Source organism: Erpetoichthys calabaricus, chromosome 4, assembly GCF_900747795.2.
Source record: "Erpetoichthys calabaricus chromosome 4, fErpCal1.3, whole genome shotgun sequence".
In the NCBI taxonomy this organism is placed as follows: domain Eukaryota; kingdom Metazoa; phylum Chordata; class Cladistia; order Polypteriformes; family Polypteridae; genus Erpetoichthys; species Erpetoichthys calabaricus.
The window spans coordinates 250,971,982-250,993,230 of NC_041397.2; the positions used below are offsets into that span (position 1 = coordinate 250,971,982).

Genomic DNA, 21,249 nt, shown 5'->3' on the forward strand with positions numbered 1-21,249 from the left:
ATTCACGAGAAATTTGATGTTGATTTGCTGTTCGATTTTTTTCACCCGATATTATCACGGCAACTCGTGTAGAGATTGTTGTGCAAATACTGACTGGGCCATTCACAGGATTAATCCAGCCGGTCGGCGGTTTGAGAGGGCATGTAGGAGGGGATATAGTTCTATGATTTATGTCTGGCTGACCTCCAGACGGTTTTCCAGGAAAACCCCAAGCCCAGTTTGGTTATTTGTGTCTTATCCTTTTAAATTGGCCAGAGTGCTGACTCTGAAGCTAGGGATCTGCACCGGAAGTTGAAAGGTTGCCGATTCGAATCCCATGAACGCCAGAAGTGACTCTACTCCATTGGGCCCTTGAGCAACGGAGGTCCTTAACCTGCAATTGCTTTGTCCTGGGTATGACGTTGATCTGCATCCAGCCCTGTAAGCAGGTCCTCCAACTTTCAGGGAAAACTCAGGGGGTTGTGACAGGATTGGCATTCCAGCCACTATAAAAACCTCACACTGTCCCATTCCATTTCAACGAGTGTAGTGCTGAGGTGTTACACAACTGAACTCAGGTCCTAACTTGGTGATTTGTCATGTGGCAATGTGCTGTATCAGTGCATGACCCAACCCCTCTCTCTCTATATAAATATATATATACATGCAAACAATCTGCAATGGTATAACATTTCACAAGCTGTATCTTACAAAACTTTAAACAGCATCAAGGCCTGTGAACCCTAGAGGAAATGGAAACAGGATGTAGATATTTAAAAGAGTGTTGTCTTCCATATATCCATAGGATGATGTGCTGTAAAAGTATTTAAAAATGTAATGATACCACACTTAAGTGCTTGGCTGCAGATATAAAAACCATGGTTTAAACTGATTAAAATATTATTAAAGGAAAGAAATAATTAAATTTCCTTTGTCAGGTTCCTAAAATGTAAAAACAGAGGTCTTTTTATCATTGGATCAGTGCTTAATTTCACTGTCAAAATACAATTTACATTACAACACAAGTAACCCACAAGTTTCAAAGTTGAACTGAAAGTCAACCCCAACAGAGTCTGCTGGTTCTCAGTAGAATAAAGTACATTGCAGAATTTGGATAACAATTGGCTCCAAACACACCTTTGATTGTGCTGAGCTGCAGAAGGCATCACCGATGGCACAGAGCACCCAAACACAATGTCCAAGAAGAGAAGAGAGCGTCTTTTTACAGGGGAGGCAATACTGAAGAGCTGACCTCAGAGGTCAAAGGACCCTAATTTGTAACACAACTTATTTTAAGACACAGGGAAGTCTACAGGTGCCTACTTTTCTTTACTCTTAAGTGGTTTACATACATGTAATGCATCACACCATATTCTTCTGGCCCTTGTTTCTACAATCAAGAAGAACGCTCTTCACTCTAGTGCTTCCACTGACAGATTACGAAACTGTTCTCTGATCATTCCTACCCAGCACTTTAGGGATTTAAAATTAAAATCAATTTTAAAAATCCTTGAAGGAAACAGTTTAATTAATGTCCCTGGTTATTTGCTGTTTAAGAGTCAAGATTACAGAATAGAAAACACTTTTATAAACAGAATGTTGAGGTAATCATTAAGCGCTCAGTACTGACTGATGAACTAAATGATTTGTAATGAAAATCAGTGTTTCAATTAGCAAAAAAATAAAAAAATAAAACAAATTATGTTTTGTTTTAAACTAAACTTTTTCCATTGGCACAAGAAGAAAGGTGTTTAGTCTGAAAGTATTTTCATGAATTAATTCAACAAGTATCTGCCTATTACATATCATTTAATTAAAGATCTCTAGAAAAAAAAAAAAAATCACCGGACTCATGTCCTGTCAGGTGTAGACATTTTGTTGAGATGTCAGCTGTGTAATGTGGTTGTTCTACTGGTATAATCTTGGTAATCACAGTCCTAAAGACACATCAGAGACAGAAAAGAAACTCAAAGCTCCATCATGAATAGATAATGCATACCATCAAGCTCATCAGAAGGAATCAAGAGGCTGGGAAGGGTGGCTGCTTGTTAACTGCCAACCTGGCAAGCAGCTTTCTGTGCAGTTAGTTTGAACTTTATCGCCAGGCAACACACTTGCTAGAAATGTTTTTGGTGTTACATCCATACACATAACAAGGTACGTAAAATTAACAACACAATCTACAACACATGATGCTGTCACAACATAAGTAAACATAGATATGTAAAATTTGAAATTACCTGGTAGGTAACCACCTAAATAATCAGATTGTGATTCAGAACTAAGAATGATATATATGTATATTTTGATGCATGAATCACTGTCTTGCACCCCAAAAGAGTTCAGAAACCTCACTCTCTCTCTCTCTATTATATATATATATATATTATATATAGTGTAATATGGCGCTATATAGTGCCCGACCCGGCACAGACTTACGCAGAGGCACGTGTAAAATAAACAGTCTTTTTATTTCTCTTCAGCCGTGGGGCATGCCTTCCCCATGTCCCACAGGCCCAACACAGTCCCACAAGCACTTTAACTGGCACAAACAATAAACAAGTCCTTCCTCTGGCACCACCACTCCTCCCAGGCAACCTCATCCTCTTCCTCCCGATTCTGGCTAATGAGTGGTGGATGCTGGCCCTTTTTATAGCCCACCCGGAAGTGCTCCAGGTGCTTGATCACCTGTGGCTAATTGCACTTCTGGGTGGGGCTGCAGAGATATCCAGGTGGGTTCCTGGCTCCATGCAGCACCCCCTGGCGGCCACCCCAGTTCCCCACAGGGTTGTGGAGAACTCCATCTGCCATGAAACCCTGCGGGAAACTGAGGCACCATCGTCAGCCAGGGAGGCTGCCACCAAGAGTCCCGGGGGAGGTAGTGAGATGTCCATAGCAGCTCCCCCGGAACATATGTAGAAGGGGCATGGGACCTGGTCACCTGTCACAGTATATATATATACAGTATATACAGTATATATATATATATATATAAAGAAACTGGACTGTTCTGATAACACAGTGGCACTGTACAAGAATGGCCAGAGCAGACTGTACTTGCTAAGGAGACTAAGGTCGTTTGACGCGTGCAGCAAGCTGCTGGAAATGTTCTGCCAGTCCACAGTAGCCAGTGTGGTGTTCTATGCTACAATCTCCTGGGGAAGAAATCTGAGCTCAAAAGAAGCACAATGCCTGACCAAACTTACCAGGAAAAGTCTGATCCATTACATAGTGAACCCTGGACACACTGGAAGTTGTTGTGGAAAAGAGGCAAAATTTGATGCCATCATGAAAAATCTCTTGGGGCACTTTTATAGATAAAGGCTCATTCCACCAAGTAGCACCTCTGGGGGTCTTTTATTTCCACTGTCTGCAATTTAATGCTTCCACCTGATTCACTCGTTAAGTTTATTTTATTCATTTACTTATTGACGGATTGATTGATCGATTGGCTGTATTATCTGCCCTGTGAGTCTGTATCCTTGTTTTTTATGTTTCTGCTGCTTTATGCATCTGAATTTCCCCTTGAGGATTAATGAAGTTTAACTAATCTAATCTAAGATATTTTCTCACAGTAATGTACCAGACATTTTGATGTATCTTTGTGTGTAAAATATGCTGCAAGTCACATTTTTAAGAAAACACACTGCTCTCTTCTGCAGTAATATGACTGAGAGGGATACAAAGAATTGATTTTACTGCCATGTGAGAGTGCTTATTTGCATTAAGCAGCTGAAAAGAAAACAGGAAAATACAGAAGTGTGAATGAGGCTCTAGGGAACAACATTCCTTATTTTCCATCCCTAAAAAACTTTCAAACTCCCAAAAAACTCCTTTTAGTGCGTTTTGCATTTTGCAATTGCAAAATCATTTGCAAGATGAATTTTCCTGTTCATCTTGCAAGATGAATTTTCCTGTGGGCGGCACGGTGGCGCAGTGGGTAGCGCTGCTGCCTCACAGTTGGGTGATCTGGGGACCTGGGTTCGCTTCCCGGGTCCTCCCTGCGTGGAGTTTGCATGTTCTCCCCGTGTCTGCGTGGGTTTCCTCCGGGCGCTCCGGTTTCCTCCCACAGTCCAAAGACATGCAGGTTAGGTGGATTGGCGATTCTAAATTGGCCTTAGTGTGTGCTTGGTGTGTGGGTGTGTTTGTGTGTGTCCTGTGGTGGGTTGGCACCCTGCCCAGGATTGGTTCCTGCCTTGTGCCCTGTGTTGGCTGGGATTGGCTCCAGCAGACCCCCGTGACCCTGTGTTCGGATTCAGCAGGTTGGATAATGGATGGATGGATGGATGGATGGATTTTCCTGTCAGTTTCATGAAACAGCACATGAACTGCAACTGGCTATTTCACTCATCACAAGTAACTGAATCTAAAACTGTGACCTCTAAATTGAATTTTATTAAGTTTGACTTATTTGTATGGAATTTTACTTTTTTTTTAATAAAGTTAATAAAAAATAATAATATATGAAAAAATAAATAAAACAGTGGCTTCTGCTTACCAAAATGTAAATCAAAGTTCAATATGTACTGTATTTATTTCCATGACAATTCAACTCAGGGACTACTGTGCTGATATTAAAAGGCCGACGTGTTATGCAGGAGCTGCTCCTTTGTCAGTTTCTGCCACTCAAAGGAAGGAGTGAATTTGAGTTTACAAAAAAGTGTTTGACACCATCAGCTTTCAGTTCCAAACTGATTCCCATCTTGCATCTGATGCTGACGAAATATGCTTCAGCCATCCATCAATATTTAATTGGATTAAGGGGGTTTGGGGATTGCTTTGTTATTGTTATCAAGGATAAAAAAAACTGAGACCACAGAAATAATGGCAAGATTTAAAAGGATGACACAGAGCAGTGACAGAATATAAAACACTTCACATGGATGCATACTGTAGGTAGCGACATAAAAACCTCAGATAACTGAATGTATTTTCCCAGTATTTAAACCATTTGACATTCAATCAAAGAAGTAATAATATTAAGGCGAAGCCAATGGTTCACATTAAACTCATTGCACTGCTTTAGTGATTGGGACCATCTGCTTCCCTGGAGTTGTGAATTTTCATCTTGTAACTTCTCTTGTTTGCTATCAGCTATGCCTCACACTTATGACCACTGAACAGATACCCTCAATGATTACTATTCCATAAAAAAAGCTAACAAAATCCTAATTCTTGCATTGTCTGCCTCAAAATACAATGTATTTTAATTCTTACTTCCTATATGCCTTAATACAGACAGCCACGTTCAGTTGTGTGCAACAAGCAGAAAAAAATTAAAAAAATAATGAAGTCAACAAACAGAAACCCCACAAAAGTCAGAAAGTGCTGCATGCCACAGAGCATATTGAAACGCCTGCGGAAATTAGTCTGCATGTAATTGGCCCATCTGTTACTCCTGCACGTGGGGGATGGCTACAGGCTAAACGGCGTCTAGCACCAAATGAAGCTCTGAGCCCTGGCCTAATCAAAAGGCTGCCTTCGATATCGGGATAAAAGTAGGCATGTACTCTTCGCAAGACCGCTGAATATATGTCATCAAAGCCTCAAAACAAATTTGCAGCCCCACTGGTCACATTGTTAATGAAGACATAAGTACAGAGCCATATCATCGTCCCAGGGGCTAGTAGAGGGTGCCATGTGGCTGCCCTCTGCCTTGCTATGTGTGTGTTTCATTTTTTATGTTCAACCTTTAAAATTTCACAGGCAAGCATATATATTCTAATTAGTAGGCTCAGGTGTGTGCCAGTGGAGCAGATGAGTGAGTGAGGGGTTTGTGCAGATGTGTGTGTGTTTGTGTGTTTTGGGGGGGCTGGCTATAAGTAGCTCCTGAGGTGCTGAACAGAGCATTAATCCAGCTGCTTAAAACATATAACTAGTGCAAGCATCTAGGCTGGGGCAGTCTTAATAATAATAACAATAATAATAATTCTTTACATTTCTATAGTGCTTTTCTCACTACTCAAAGCATTTTACATAGTGAGTGGGGTGCCACTTCAACCACTACTGGTTGAATGGATAAGGCAACGGTAGCCATTTCTGTGCCAGTATCCTCAACACACAGGAGCTATTAGGTGGTGAAGCAGTGAAATAGTGAGCCAATTACGAACTGAGAATTATGAGGAGGCCAGAATGACTAGGCTGTGGTGTGCAATTTAGCCAGGACATCGGTTACACCCTGCTCTTTACAAAGCATGCCCAGGGATCTTTTATGACCATAGAAAGCCAGGACCTCGGTTTTACATCTTATCCGAATGATGGCACCATTTTTACAGCACAGTGCATCTGTCACTGCACTGGGACATTGGGATCCACATACACATACATTGCCAACACCTCTTCCAATAGCAACCCAAGCTTTTCTTAGATGGTCCCCCATTCAAGTACTGGCTGGGCCCAAACATGCTTAGCTTCAGGTGGATGACCGCTTCTGAAGTGCACGTTGTACATTTACAGATATATAGTGAGACCTTGTAGAGACCATAGATGCCACAAATCATAGACAGCAGTTTGTACGTTTAACTGTAAGATTATGACACCTATAAATACAGTGAAGTGGAACTCTACGGCTGCTTGGGAGGTGTCTTGTCTTCACTACAACGAGGAGGTTTTCAGATATAAAATTACTTCATGATTTAATAAATGTTTAACCTGTATCTTATATATCTGAACATATCTTACAAATGATCTAACACAAGAATTCAAATATATAAATGTGTATTCATATTTTTATTTCAAGTGCCATATTTTCATGGTGTACATTTAGAATGAATTCTAAATAGAATGAATGCTAAATAGATAACAGTATATTCTACAACATTTTATGTCTTAAGAAGGCTCATCCATACATGGGCTAGAAGCATTAGGCATACAATAGAACACCAACCCAGAATGGGATGCCATTCCAGTTTGAGATGCACCCACACTCAGTCACTGAAGTCCACATTTGTGTTGCAAAATACTGCCCTGTTATTTGATTGACATGTACAATACACCTACAGTACACTGGGCTGTCCTGTTAGGATTAAGGATTTTCTTTTTCTTTTACAGGAGTAAGTCATGCTTATGAGTAAAAGTGAACATATCCATATTATTTTTGTTGCGGTACCACCAAGGAACTCAATATAATAGTTCTCGATTATGTCCCAGTTATATGCCAACAGACTGGCTTCATAACAAACGAAGCCCTTCATGTCCTTGATGATTGTAAGCCTCACCCATATTTGTATATAACGTGTACTGGTGGAGGCACTCTAAAAATAAAGAGCATTTTCTTATAATTGTCATCCTTTAAATTGTAGATGTACAAAACACCCTGAATGTTATATATATTGTATGTAGAATCTGCACTATTAACCTCTCACTATTTCACAGTCCTGGATTTAATTCTTGGTCTGGTTAAGACCTACATGGAGTCTGCACATTCAATTTGAATTGGCCTGCTGTGAGGCTGTGTATACGTGTGTGCATGTGTGTGTGCATGTATGTGAGTGTGTGCGTGTGTGTGTTGCCTGTGGTGAACTAGGTAGTTGCGCCAAGTCTCATTTCCGCTTTATACCTGATTCTAACAGGAGATCTTCAAACTCAGTGCTATTTTGAAACAATTTTGTTTCAAATAGTGTACAATTAGAAATTAGACCTTATCACGGAAATGATGAATCAAGAGAACTAAACAATTTGCTGAGGCTATGACAAAAACATGCATACTTCCAATATTCTCGGCTTAGTAAAGCACACACACAGTAAAAGGTGGCCCTTTTAATAAATATATAACTAATTGGCTGGCTTACTCTCTGTGGGTGTGCATGCTCACATAGCTGCAGGGGGTTGGTGGAGTAATTGGGGCGAGCTGCACCTGCACATGAGGGAGTAGGCTGTCTCAATTGCTTCCTCGGCTTCCTGCAGAGTATGATTGAGATCCTGCACCCACGGGGGCATAGAAGAAAGAGCTGGCATGAGAAACGGAGGAAAATCGGAGGATCAGAAAGAAAATGAAACAACAAAAGATGATCGAGGAAGGAGCTTAAAAGATGGAGAGAGAAGGCAGGTGCCAGAGAGAGCGAGTGTGAGTGAATGAGAAGGAGAGAGAGAGAGAAGGCAGACAGCCTGGAGGAAGTCCCTGGAGGGAGCATGTGGCTGATGCTCAGGGGTTTAGGGCCACTCCAGCTGAGCGACCTGGAAGCTGGAGTGACTGACGTATGCTGCCCAGTTGGAGCGACTCGCTGGAGAAAGGCAGCATGGCTGCAGGGGAATTGGAAGGATCAGTGAGGCTATCTGCAGGCGAGCCATAGACTGCAGGAACATAAGCCTGGCAGTGGGAGTCGGAGGCTTGGGGATGGTGCCTGTAAACAGCTACAGACGCCCAAACCTAGGGGCAGCGATGAAGGTGTACTGAACTACTGCTTAGGGTTAAGGACCCCTTTAGGGTTAAGACAAAGAGACATCAACTTTTAAAGGAGTGCACTCAGGCTCACGTTTTTATGGACAGTTTTTCCCCCACATTTTTAACCTCATTTTAATGGACTCTTATTTACCTCCACCAGCACCTTGATTTTTGTTTTATTGGATTACTTTTTATTGAATTTTTTGAGGTGCACCTTTGAACTCTGTTTTGGGTTTTGGATGGTTTCAATAAAAGCACTTGGCACCTTTATGCACCTACCCCTTGCTTTGTGTGTGAGTGTCCTCATCTCCTGGCTCATCCCTCAGTACATTATCTACGGTAACAGGTTCAAGAAGCTACTTGGAAGGACAGAGTAGCGTGGGCCCAGCCCACACCTTCACAAATTGTTAGTTAAATGCAGGAACAATTAGGCTAATTCATATAAAATCTACACAGTAGGAAGCACAAAAACCGGTGCCAAGTGAAGTGCTCACTGACAACAATCAAGAAAAAAATCTGGATATTCCATTCTCCTAATTTTAAAAAAGCAAGCTGTTGATTATACTGTATATACTACACATTAGACAGGTTTATTGAACAATATACTTGTAAAACAGTTTTACAAGAATTAAAAATTAAAATATACCATCTAGAGATTAACAGAAAGAGTGAGACAGTGATCATCTATAGGCAGTGTCTATTCTGACATGTCTAAAGTGACGGGAAAAGTGTCAAAGTTATTAGTGTAAAGGAGACATTAGTGTAAAGAAAAACATTTACAAAAAAATCAATAATGGGACTAAAATAACATCTGCTTAATTCTGCTTGAGAATATCTACAATATAAGAAAAATTAAGATCCCAATTATCTTCAGAAAGACAGTTAGAACACTTACTTGTACACAGTTTTCAATGCCTCTTGTAAGGACATTTATAGAGATTTGTTTGGGGTCATCTTTTTCTTTTTCTTCCTTCATTTTGCTGAAAAAAAACAATTTCATTCTTAAATAAGGCTTTGAATATGATCCTTTTTGTTTAGAATAGCATTTTTCAATATTACTATGCAAATATCTACAGGGTTATTAATGAATTCAACTTATGTTTGTTGAGTTAGAACTTCTGTGGACACTTCCACTCTTTTTAGCCACCAGCAGAATAAATGGTGGTGTAACAACCTGTGGATGGCAAGGCAGCAATGTGACACCATTAGTGAGGCTGAAGGGTCCTTGTAGAGGAATCTGTGCAGAATGACTGTGCACTGAAGTAGTAAGCATAACAAATTGCCTAAATTGAAGCGAAGTGTCCTTTGGGATGACACTTCTTCTTTTCACCACCCTCAACTGCATTTTGTTTGGCCTCCTTCTTGGCCTCATCTCCTCTGCCTCCATCTTAGTTCACATCTTCACCAAATCGTCCTCTGCCCTTCACTCCACATGCCCAAGCCATATTAGTCTGTTCCTCCTCAACACAGGACCTACTGCTTTAACACCAAGACTTTCCCCTAACTTTCCACTCTCTTCTTCTCACTCCGTGACTCCCCATACATCCACCCGCTCATTCTCATCTTTGTGTCCAGCTTACTGCTCCTCACACAGTTGTTTTGCCAGCGAAACTCTTTTAAATGTCCGAAAGGGGGACAGCTCCTGAGAGTTCTTCTATGCAACCTTAACCCTGACTACCACTGCTGTGCCTGCACCTCTGTCTACACTCAACATCGCAGAACTGGCAGAACTTCCCTATTTTTCCAAAATAGCTCCATTGAGAATATCTAAATGTACATTCACCACATCTGCATTTTGCTCTCCTCTCACATGCTTCCTATAAACAAAGATTTCACTTCCCATCTACTAACTATTCTGTACACCACTTACTTTAAGCACATACTTCCAATAAGCCAGTCTCCCAACAACTTTATGTCACATGCCACATGGCCATGCATACACCTCTTCAATGAGTCCTTCTCAATACCTCCAACCACCACCTTGTACTTTCCCGCCTTTCACTTGATGCCTTTCATTTCCAAACTAGCTCTCCATTTCTGTATCTTCTCCTACAATTTTGCTTCACTTACTGCCATCATTAACTGGATCATCAGCATATAAGGATTCCCATGGTAGTCCTTCACACACTTCTCTATTCATGACCTCTATCAATATCAGGAAAGTAACAAACTCAGAAATGATCACTGGTGCAGGCCACCTTCTTCTCAAAATTTTCACTAATCCCATCTGCTCTCCTAACAACCGTATGTACTTCTTTGCACTTTACAAATACAGCAAACATTAACAACTCATCCACATAACTTTCTCAATGCCTACCTAAACCGCCTCTCATGGCACCCAGTTAAATGTTCCTCTGGGTCTACAAATGCAAAAAGCAACATTTTTCCTTTAACCTGATGGTTCTCTTGCATTTGCCTGACAACAAAGATCACATTTGTAGTTCCCTATTCAGATATGGAACCAAACTGCAGTTTGTTAGCTTTCACCTAACTCCCGAACTTTTTTTTGCCCTCTATTAGCCATCCTAATTCCTCTCAGCCATCTTAACCACTCAATATGACACACATTCCAGTGGATCGCCCTATCCTTTGTATACTAAAATGGAAATTATAGTCACATTATTCTGTTGCTTGCACTTGTTCTCAAGTTTTCCTTTTGTGCCAGTCAAATGTTTTTGTCCATTTCAACTGAAGAACTTGTCATACTGCACAGTGAAATAGGACATGTACATTCTGAATTTAACAATGGATATCGTCTCTTGTCTCTTAGACTATTTACTTGCATGTCTGCTACAATACTTTATGCTTGTACATTCCTCATGCAAACAAATTTCTCTCAGAGATCACAAACTCTACCTAAAAGTAAAATCTAAAAAATCTGCCATGGGTGATTCAATGACATTAGTGACAGCTGAAATTTAATGAGACTAAATGTTAAATATTACATACTGGAAGTAAAAATGTTAGGTTTGAATACACAATGGGCGGTCTGATTTAGGAGTCGTAGTGGACTCTATACTATCAACGTCCAGACAGTGTTCAGAAGCCATTAAAAGGCTAACAAAATGTTCGGTCATATAGCACGGTGTGTGGAGTACAAATCCAAGGAGGTTATGCTTAAGCTTTTTTAATGCACTGGTGAGGCCTCATCTGGAGTTTTGGTCTTCAGGCTACAAAAAGGACATAGCAGCACTAGAAAACGTCCAGAGATGAGCGACTAGGCTGATTCCAGGGCTGCAGGGGATGAGTTATTAGGAAAGATTAAAAGAGCTAAGTTTTTTAATTTTAAGAAAAAGAAGACATGATGGAAGTGTTTAAAATTATGAAGGGAATAAAATGAGTTCATCAAGAACACAGGAACACAGTTAGAAACTTGTTAAGGGTAAATTTTGCACAAACATTAAGTAATTTTTCTTTACACAGTGAACTAAGGACACATTGATTAAGCTACCAAGTACAGTAGGATGTTAGGAACTTGTGAAACTACATTGGCGTGCAAAAATATTCAATTTCCTTAAAAGTCATCACAGTTTAATGAGATTTTTACACATATTTATCCTTTCAGTATTTTAATGTGAAATCTTTTGCTATAATAATACATTTTCAAAGTCAAAATAAACATTTTACTGTAGATATTTAACAGAAGAAGAGGAGCATAGGGGGTAAGTGGGGAAAGCGGATTGGACAGACTTCATTGAGAGGAAAAACAAGAATTGTAGTTGTGTATAAATTCTTAAACCCTTTACTTCTGTGAATCTTTATTTTTTTATTTAAAACGTCAGACAGGTTACAACGGCAGCCGTTTGCTCTTAAAGAACATAGTGACTGCCAAGTGTAGTGCACGTGAAGATGAAAAGCTGCAACAGGAAAGCAAGGATAGCATGAGTGATGTCATCAAGAAATGTAAGAGATAATGCTAACTATAAACACAAATTAATTACAAAGAATCAAAACATGGAAAAATATTCTAAAAATGGCAAAATATTTTCAACACCTGCAGATCCTGACAACGCCTTTATCACTATTGCTTTGTAAGGAATACCAAGGGCAATGACCAGCAATGCATTCTAAGCGCATAGCCATCTTATCAGATCTGGCCAAAGTCCAAGCATTCGAGGCATCCTTTCTGTTTTGCAGGCTGCTTACGACACACGCAGTGGCCTTGATGTGCACACTTTTCGAGTGCTGGCAGTGTTGGTTATGATACACAGCAACCTCTTGCTGGACATTTTCTTTTGATTCAAACAGCATTAACACATCTACTAACAAATTAAGATCTGGGACTGCATGATTAGATTTTTATTGTGGACATATGTGAAGGTTAATGCTGCATAACAAATTATGCATTAGCAGAAAAATGAGCTTTATGATGTCTGTCATAGTAATTAAACACCTAACAACACAACAACTCTAGAACAGGGGCTTAATAATTTCACTTTTATGATGGACTTACTTATACATTATTAACACCAAAATATACCCAACACATCTGTGCATTATTGCCCTCTCTGTAATGAGAGGCAGGCAACAAGCAAAGCAGGACTGACAGATGAAAGAAAAATTGAGATCAAAAACGTGTAAGGGGTCAAAATGAAGCTGAAGTGCCAAAACTAAAATGATGAACAGAAATCGGTGTCGAAAAAACAGGCAGTTCTCTATTGCCTTTTTGTAATAACTACACACACTGCAAACGTATGTTTTGATATCCAGAAGCTCAGTCACTGACAGAAGCATTCCACCATCTTATATAGTTGGGAATAATATGTCTTGTGACCGCTGCGCCACGAGACTGGCAATGGCATAACCACCATAAGTGTCATGCAGAAATACACAAAATGGTGGCACTAGCTTCTGGAACAAAATTACTGCATGGAAATGTCCTAAAATATTAATGCAAATATTAGATAAAATTTACAACCTTATGATGCCTTAAGTGGTAATAACTGATAAATAAAGGGATAATAAATTCCCTACAAATGGAGACACCATTATATGTTACCCAATATCTATGAACGTTGTGCAATGTAAAACATCAACAGAACTGTGACCAGACAAGAGGTCAGGCAGACTAAGCTGGTTTATTATATGTATGCACATTTCGTAGTATTTATTTATTTATAAAATAACTAGCTGTGCTACTTGTCTAAGTAATCAACGGAAACCTCAGCATTGACATTTGCAGTACAATGTATTTTGAAATACATGTACTGTAGTAATCCAATGCATTGCATTTGTCATTCCAACAGATGGCACATCACAGACATTTGCAGCAATAAAATGCATTACGACAAATGTTTGTGATTCACCATCTGTTGGAATGACAGGGATATAGCAATTGGATGGATAGACAGATACACAGACACACAGATACTTATTCTTTTTTGAACAAGGGTTAATAATACTACTGCATAACTCAGTATAAATCAAAAACAATACTTTCCGATTTCATATGAGCAAGAACAGACAGTAGCGATGAACATTTCCATTGTTATGTTTTGCTGGCTGGATGGGCTGGTGTCGTTACTTTATTAATATATCTATGCTGTGTGAATAAAAGGTCAGTAAAGAAAAGAGGATCCAACCTGTGGAAACATTTCTGGGCCTAAAAGTTTGCCAAGGGGACTTCTAGGACAGATCAGTTTTGGAATATGGTAAAAGTCCTAATGCCTGGTGCACTATTGACAAGAGTGCATGTTTATTGTAAAGATTGAAGATGGCACTACACAAATCTGGTAAATGAGTACCAGCAGAGATTAGAGAAATAGTAGTTATATTTATAGCACTCAGGCATTCATCAGAAAGTGGAGGACTGTGCATCATTTACAGCAGCCATGGGCACAACCTCAGCCTTTGCTTGTTTATTGGACCTTTTTCAGTTATGTACAATAATATGCCATTTGATATGGAAAGGAAATGTTGACAAACTGTAAATTTGTAAGTATTAGAGCTATGTGTAGCCTTTATAAAAAAAGCAAGATGTTATGACCTTGTTTAATATTGCCATGTACGTTAAGTTTGTTTATGATCAGTAATAAAATAAAGCAAAGACTTACAAGAAGAATTGTCAGAAATAATATTGTAATATGAAAACAAATCAGACATACACCTCAAGTGGCTGTTTGCTGAGCTATGTGACTGATTGGCCCCAGACGAGTGTACATGGGCTGCATGGCCTTGTCTGGCCTCTATTGTTTGTTCTCTTATTTTAAAGCTGTGAAGGAATGTTCTCTGCACCTTCTGCTAAAAAAGTGCAAATTCTTGGTTCACCTGTTTGTTTGGCTTCTAATGTATACGGGCTTCAACAGGCAAGTGGAGATGATGAATGGGATGTTTTATTTTTTTTTCCCCATAGAAAGCAACCCATTGTTTGGGCTCTTGAAATATGTGGATTTACGTTAGACAGCACAAACTATCCACTTTTTTTTTTCCTCAAAGACTTTGATTGATCTGCACCCTTAAATGAAGAATGGTAAATGAGTGGACTATGGCGGACTGCCGCTCTGTTCAGTGTTGGTTTCTGCTGTACAACTGATGAAGCCAGAATATGCTCCGGCTTCCCAAAACTCAGTATGGTGATTTGATTCACATAATGGACAGTTGGAAGCTTGCACCCATGTCCATCACAATAATCAGAACAGTGCATTATTTGTATAAAAATAAAATAAATGCAAGGAAATAACCAAACTGGAAAATTAAAGAGAGTAAGAACATCTGTTCTTATATGACATACAGATATTAGTCACTCCGAATTTACACATTATAACTAATGGAGCCTTACAAATATGTGTATGTAGAGAGTTTCAAAGAGTAAAAGCCTTGTGCTATTTAGTTGGAATAAATTATATATAGCATAAGGAGAAGAATTATCCAATCCACTTCATCCACTCAGTTCATCCACTTCATCCAGTTTAGGGTCCTGGAGGGATGTCACTTATTCTTGCAGCTCAAAAGACAAGAAGCAGCCCTGGACATGATGCCAATCAAAGACATGGCACAAACACAAACACATTTACACACACACATGCCCAAAGGGTCAGTTTATAGTTGTCAGTTAATCTAGCCTCCACATCATTGGCATCTGGAAGGAAAATCTGGGAACAGGGAGGACAACACCACAAGGACATGAGGAAAATGTGCAGGTATTGATATTTCTGACTTACATGAATGGTTGAGGGGCTAGGTGAGCTACTCAGTCATAATCCGTTCAAGCTGCTGATTGTATTTATAGGTATTCTACTGCAAAGTCACTTTCTGGCAAGCAGCAAATATTAACTGATTGTAAATTAGGAAAGAATGTGCTAACTAAGTATGTACGGATGAATTCTACAGACGAAACACTCCAATTCCCCATTGCCCTCACACCGACAACCTACATTCCTGTCACTGTTGCATCTACTGAGCCATTCTAATGTGCTATTACGGGGCAGTCAACCACATCTCTAGAACCTGTTTGTTTGTTTGTCAATCACGCAACACACCTGAACCAATTTTCTCAAAATTTTGCATTTGCCTTATTGTTGTTCCAACTTAAAATATCGAGTATATGTCATATCGAGTAGAGAGGTTATAGTGGTGCTGGTTTCATCCCAAAAACCAGCCCCAACACAGAGACTACAATTCCCATCAGTCAGAAAGAGTATACCGTGACTGATGCAGGACATTGTCATCAGCACGCACAAAGTTTTCTACTGGCCAAAGCACAATCTTAAAGACCACAGGTCTCCACGGCGTCTTCTTCTCAAATAATCTTGATCAGTTTCATTGTCTCGCTGGATTACAGCTTTTGTCTTAGAATATCTCATTGTGAGTTCTGTTTAGCCATATTAAATTTCCAAAAGAAAATTTTTCCACGTTTATTTATACCAGCAGTGTCGGGTGCTTTGACTAGTTGAAAATTAATGCAAAAGAACACTAATATAAAAATCATTGAAACTCGACTCCACTGTGTCCTTACTCATGTAAATTACGAAAAATATCAGTAACCTCTGTGTGGCCAACATGATTAAATTTGAGCAAATAACCTTATCTGAAAAATATTCCTATTGAATTACAGTAAAAAAATTATTAACTCTCAAAAGGACATTTAGAACAATGTCAAGAAAAAATAGGTCTGTCATCAATTTTTAATCAATTTAAATCAATAAATGCTACATTATGTATGTAAATGGAAATAATTACCTTTTGATAAATGAAAGCCAGGCTTCCTTCTGGTCCACAGAACTGCAAAATAAATTAAATAGATCATAAAAAAATAAATCTGATACTTTCTCAGATAAAAATGCCACCAGTTATAAAATCACCTGAAAATAAAAGGGAATAAAATAAGGTAAACATCAGCAGTGTACTAACACTCCATCCATGGTTGGTTCCTTGTCCCCAATGCTGTTGGGACTGACCCTGGCACCCTGTGCTCCTAAATTGAACTAAGTGGGTCTGAGGAAGTTATATTATATATTACATTAAATAAATCTTGATGGCAGGTCCCAACTGCTGGTGGTGGTTTTATCACCATCGGCTCCTTACCACAGCATCTCCTTAAAGGACTGATTACCTCCACCCAACAATTATATTTTTTATTAATTACTTACCTCAGGCACCTTGTAGTGATGGAAACATTTTAGTCTCATGTTTTCATGCAGAATGGAGATATAATACAAGGAAATAGTGACCAATGCTGTACAATAGCAAACGGTGTGAAAAATGTACATAAAAAAAAAAAAAACAAATCTCATGTTTCACATAATCAACAGGTCACTTATACAGCTGTTTGCTGAAAAGTTACAAAATATATGATTTTTGGCTAAAATATCGTAAATATACATTTCCGGAAAAATATGAAAATTGAGGATCTTCCACTCTCACTCGTTCATTGGTCAAGAGTCTGTCTTCAATTCAAAAAGGAATCCCACAAGCCTGTAATTTTTTGTTTATGATGTGATCTGATTTTCATGGCCATGACTACAAACTACCTGGGCTATATGATATATTAAAAAATCCATCCATCCATCCATTGTCCAGCCCGCTAAATCCGAACACAGGGTCACGGGGGTCTGCTGGAGCCAATCCCAGCCAACACAGGGCACAAGGCAGGAACCAATCCCGGGCAGGGTGCTAACCCACCGCAGGACACACACAAACACACCAAGCACACACTAGGGCCAATTTAGAATCGCCAATCCACCTAACCTGCATTTTGATAAATATTTAAGCAACCAATGTCGATGATAGGGAATTCAAGCAAAATGTATTTGCATCCATTCTCAATTTGAATACTCATAAAATTATAATGGCTGGGGATATTAACTGTGTTTTGAATCCAGACTTAGATAGATGTCATCCCCCCTATGACAGGAGACCTAGCACTGCAAAGACAATTACAGTTTTTAACTGACCACAACTTATCAGACCCCCCTGGAGGTTTCTAAACCCAAACTCAAGAACATATTCCTTCTACTCACCAGTACATCATTGCTACTCAAGAATTGATTATATCTTTGTAGATAACAATTTCTTGCCTACAATCAAATCTTGTAAGTACGACGCTATTGTTATTTCCGACCATGCTCCTTTGATTTTGGAGCTAAAATCATTATGCCCCTCATACTCATCTCACAGATGGTGTCTTAATCCACTTTTATTAGGAGTACGAGAATTGTACAGAATTTATATCCAAGCAAATCAATATTTTTTTAGAGACAAATACATCCTCAGAGGTTTATGCAGGAATACTCTGGGAAACACTGAAGGCCTTCCTAAGAGGACAGATTATCTCATATCTGCCCCACAGAAGTAAATATCAGAAATTAGTAGAAAATTATTTCTCCATACCACTGTGCCAGAAAGATTGAGGATAGTATCATGATGGAAGTAATGTCTTCCTTGAGCTCACTTTCTCATCAGAATTTAAGATTTCTGGATTGGAATAACTGGTTTGAGAATGTTCAGTTACAATCAAGAGGTGGCTTCTTATTGATTTATTTTAAATGGTTGTCTCATTTAATGTTGGCGATAGTGTAGTTTCACCATGAGAGAAAAAAATAGTGATGTGAAAGTATGGTGTTGACAATCACAGCTCAGGGTGGTGATCAATTATGGCTGAGAAGAGGGCTATATGGGCCTGCATGCTTTGTTATTTTCTTCTTTTAGTAATTCTATCTGCTTTCATCGCTCAGATATCCTTCTTCAGCCTGCATGCTTGTCTGTTTGAGTACAGCTGAGTGGCAGCCTGTCTAAATCTGGGCCATGCTTTTAAATTTTACTAGCCTTCAATCAGAAAATATGTATGTTTAGAAAAAGAGGGGATCCCTTTGTTTGATGTTAATGTTGTTTTTGTTTGGTTGAAATAGAGTTGTTTTAAACATGGCAAATGGCACTGTGACAGATTATTCATCTTAAAACGTTATGGAGAGGGCAAAATGAGAACACCAAGTCCACTTAATAGCAGAAGAACCTCAAAGGTGTCAAATTTATTGAGAACCTAAAATGGTGAGTAAAAGAGAGCGTCATATAATGAGTGTCCCACAAAGGGTCTCTGGTATTAAAAGAATTGTTATGTCGGGGCTGGAATACTTCAAGTGTGTTTCTCCAAAACCAACAGATATTATTAGGAAGTCCCACTTAACATGATGTCAGAATAAACGACTTCTTGTCATAGAGTATTGTCAGATGTGCTAAACTCACTGTGCATGTCACATTTACTGACTACTTTCCAGCACAGTCGTGCTCCCCCGTTTTTCTGACAGCCAACTGTGTGCTGCCAGACAGAGTCAGCACAGTATAAAGGGTTAACAGCTATGATGAGTTCAGCTGCAATTTTTGCCCTTTTATTCCTTTTTTCTATTCTTTCATTTTACATAAAAAACGAGGCATCAGACCAATGAGCTTCTCTTCTGTTTGTAAAGTCCATAACACCCACATTCCTTATTCCTCATCACTGCATTGTATTATGCATTGTACTGCTGAAAGAGCCTTCATTGGTTGCCAGTTCTCATTTGCGCAGAACTTGCTGCTACAACTAAAGACAAAATTGTCCACCTTCGAGATGTCAGGTATGTCAGACTTGCTGACAAAGGTTGTTAACTTGTTGCCAGACCACGTCAATTAACATGGATAAAAGTAGCTGGGGACAACGTCACAACTTGCCAGCACAGTCTTGCTTGCCCCTTTTTCTGACAGCCAATAGTATGCTGCCTGATGGAGCCGTCGCTGTATAAAGGGCTAACAGGTACGACGAGTTCAGCTGCAGTCTCTGTCCAATTTTGTTTCTTTTTTCCATTCTACCATTGTACATAAAACACAAGACATCAGACAGATGAGCTTCTGTTCTGCTTGGGATGTCCAAAGTACTCACGTTCCTTATTCCTTGTCACTGTGTTCCATGCATCGTGCTTCTGGATGAGTATTCCTTGGCACACAAATCCTGCTCTTACAACTGAAGACAAAATCAATCCTGTTTTTTTGACTTTATTGGAGCAAGTGGTGAGCTGGTTGCAGTAAGTTGCTTGGTATGTCTGACTACGCAACTAAAATTCACTGGTAAACACTTCTGACAGTCTTCAACTCATTAAGGTTTTGTAAATGAAGGCTAGAATCGAAAATCGCTGGTGAAGTCATCAAATGTGACATAGTCTGAAGAAAACATTTAGTTTTTAACCATTGGAATCATGAATAGTTATGAACAATCAAAATACACAGTTCTAATCAGAGTGTAGAAACGTATTCCAAACCTAGTAATAAATGGCTAATGTCTGCATTGCATTGGCTCTACAGTCAAAGAGCCATCTGGGACGCACTATGAAGTGAGATAAAGCACTTTTGTGTGTTTTGACGCCTGGACTTCTCGGAGAGACAGCCTGTCAGTATACGGTATACTCAGGACTTGAGTTGGTCCTTCCTTTATTGGATACTCTAATTTGTCCCCCTTATGCTTTTGTAAATAAACCACCATATGTGTCCATTTTTAGGCTCATCTGGCTTTTTTAGTTTAGTTTTGGGTGTCACACAGCACTTAAACAAAATAGATGGAGTGCTGTGGTTTGAGAACATGTTGTGGAAAAAACAAAAACACTCAATGAGGCTGACTCTTGTCTTTGGAAACAAAAAAAACAAAAACATTGCTGCTTTTTTGTGAAGCAAACTAACCCCAATGAGATGTCACTTCTAAGTCAGATTTGGTTTCCTTTCAGGGGGTCAGTCTGTCAGCTTTTCTTTTTAAAGGCCCTGCTCTGCTCCGGTGCTTTAGAGGCCTACATCTCTACACAAGCCTGCAGGGAGCGCAGTTTGCTATAAGCATTAACACATTGCAGGAAGTGCTGGCGTCGCTGTCCTCTTGTTGATAATTTTACATTTTTTCTCTTCTTTTCTTCACATTCCATGGCCTCTGCAGATCGCTTTTCATAACTGCCTTATCTACAAAGCTCATTTCTATGAAGAATCTTTAAATAGTCACAATGGGCAAAGGCCAGTTTGGACTAGTTTACAGTCTCCCTGCAAAATATAGACCACAAAAATGAAAATATAGGCTGGCGCCTGAAAACACATCTATCCCATAATCGGAATGAGGATGAAAATAAAGGCACAAAAATAAGTCTGGGTGTTATGGTTAACAGTGAAACTCGTGCAGAATGGATGAAAAGAGATGAGGTTTTACACTTCACCACTCCAGAGTCACGGGTTTGAAGCCCAGGCCTGCTCATTCTCTGTGGTGGAGTTTGCACATTCTTGTTGTATCTGTTTTTCTCAGGGTACTCTGCTTTACCCCCAACAGGCGAGCTAGTATAACTGGTGACTCTAAAATGGATGTAATGGATGAATGAAATTTCCTTCAATTAGAGAATAATGAAAGAAAAAATTCTAAAACATCTTTATTTTACTTTATATAGCAGCTT

At 39.3% G+C, this 21,249-nt stretch overlaps 1 protein-coding gene across 3 annotated transcripts in view; it reads right to left on the reverse strand.

Moving 5' to 3' along the window:
- Nucleotides 1–21,249, reverse strand: part of arhgap20 (Rho GTPase activating protein 20) — a 138,571-nt gene that overhangs the window by 26,386 nt on the left and 90,936 nt on the right. For all 3 annotated transcript variants that reach the window (XM_028800609.2, XM_051926173.1, XM_051926174.1), the window contains exons 5-6: nt 16,541–16,582; nt 9,258–9,342 (exon numbers count right to left, since the gene is read on the reverse strand). In XM_028800609.2, the coding sequence (XP_028656442.1) occupies nt 9,258–9,342; nt 16,541–16,582 (127 nt within the window). The remainder of the gene's footprint in view (nt 1–9,257; nt 9,343–16,540; nt 16,583–21,249) is intronic.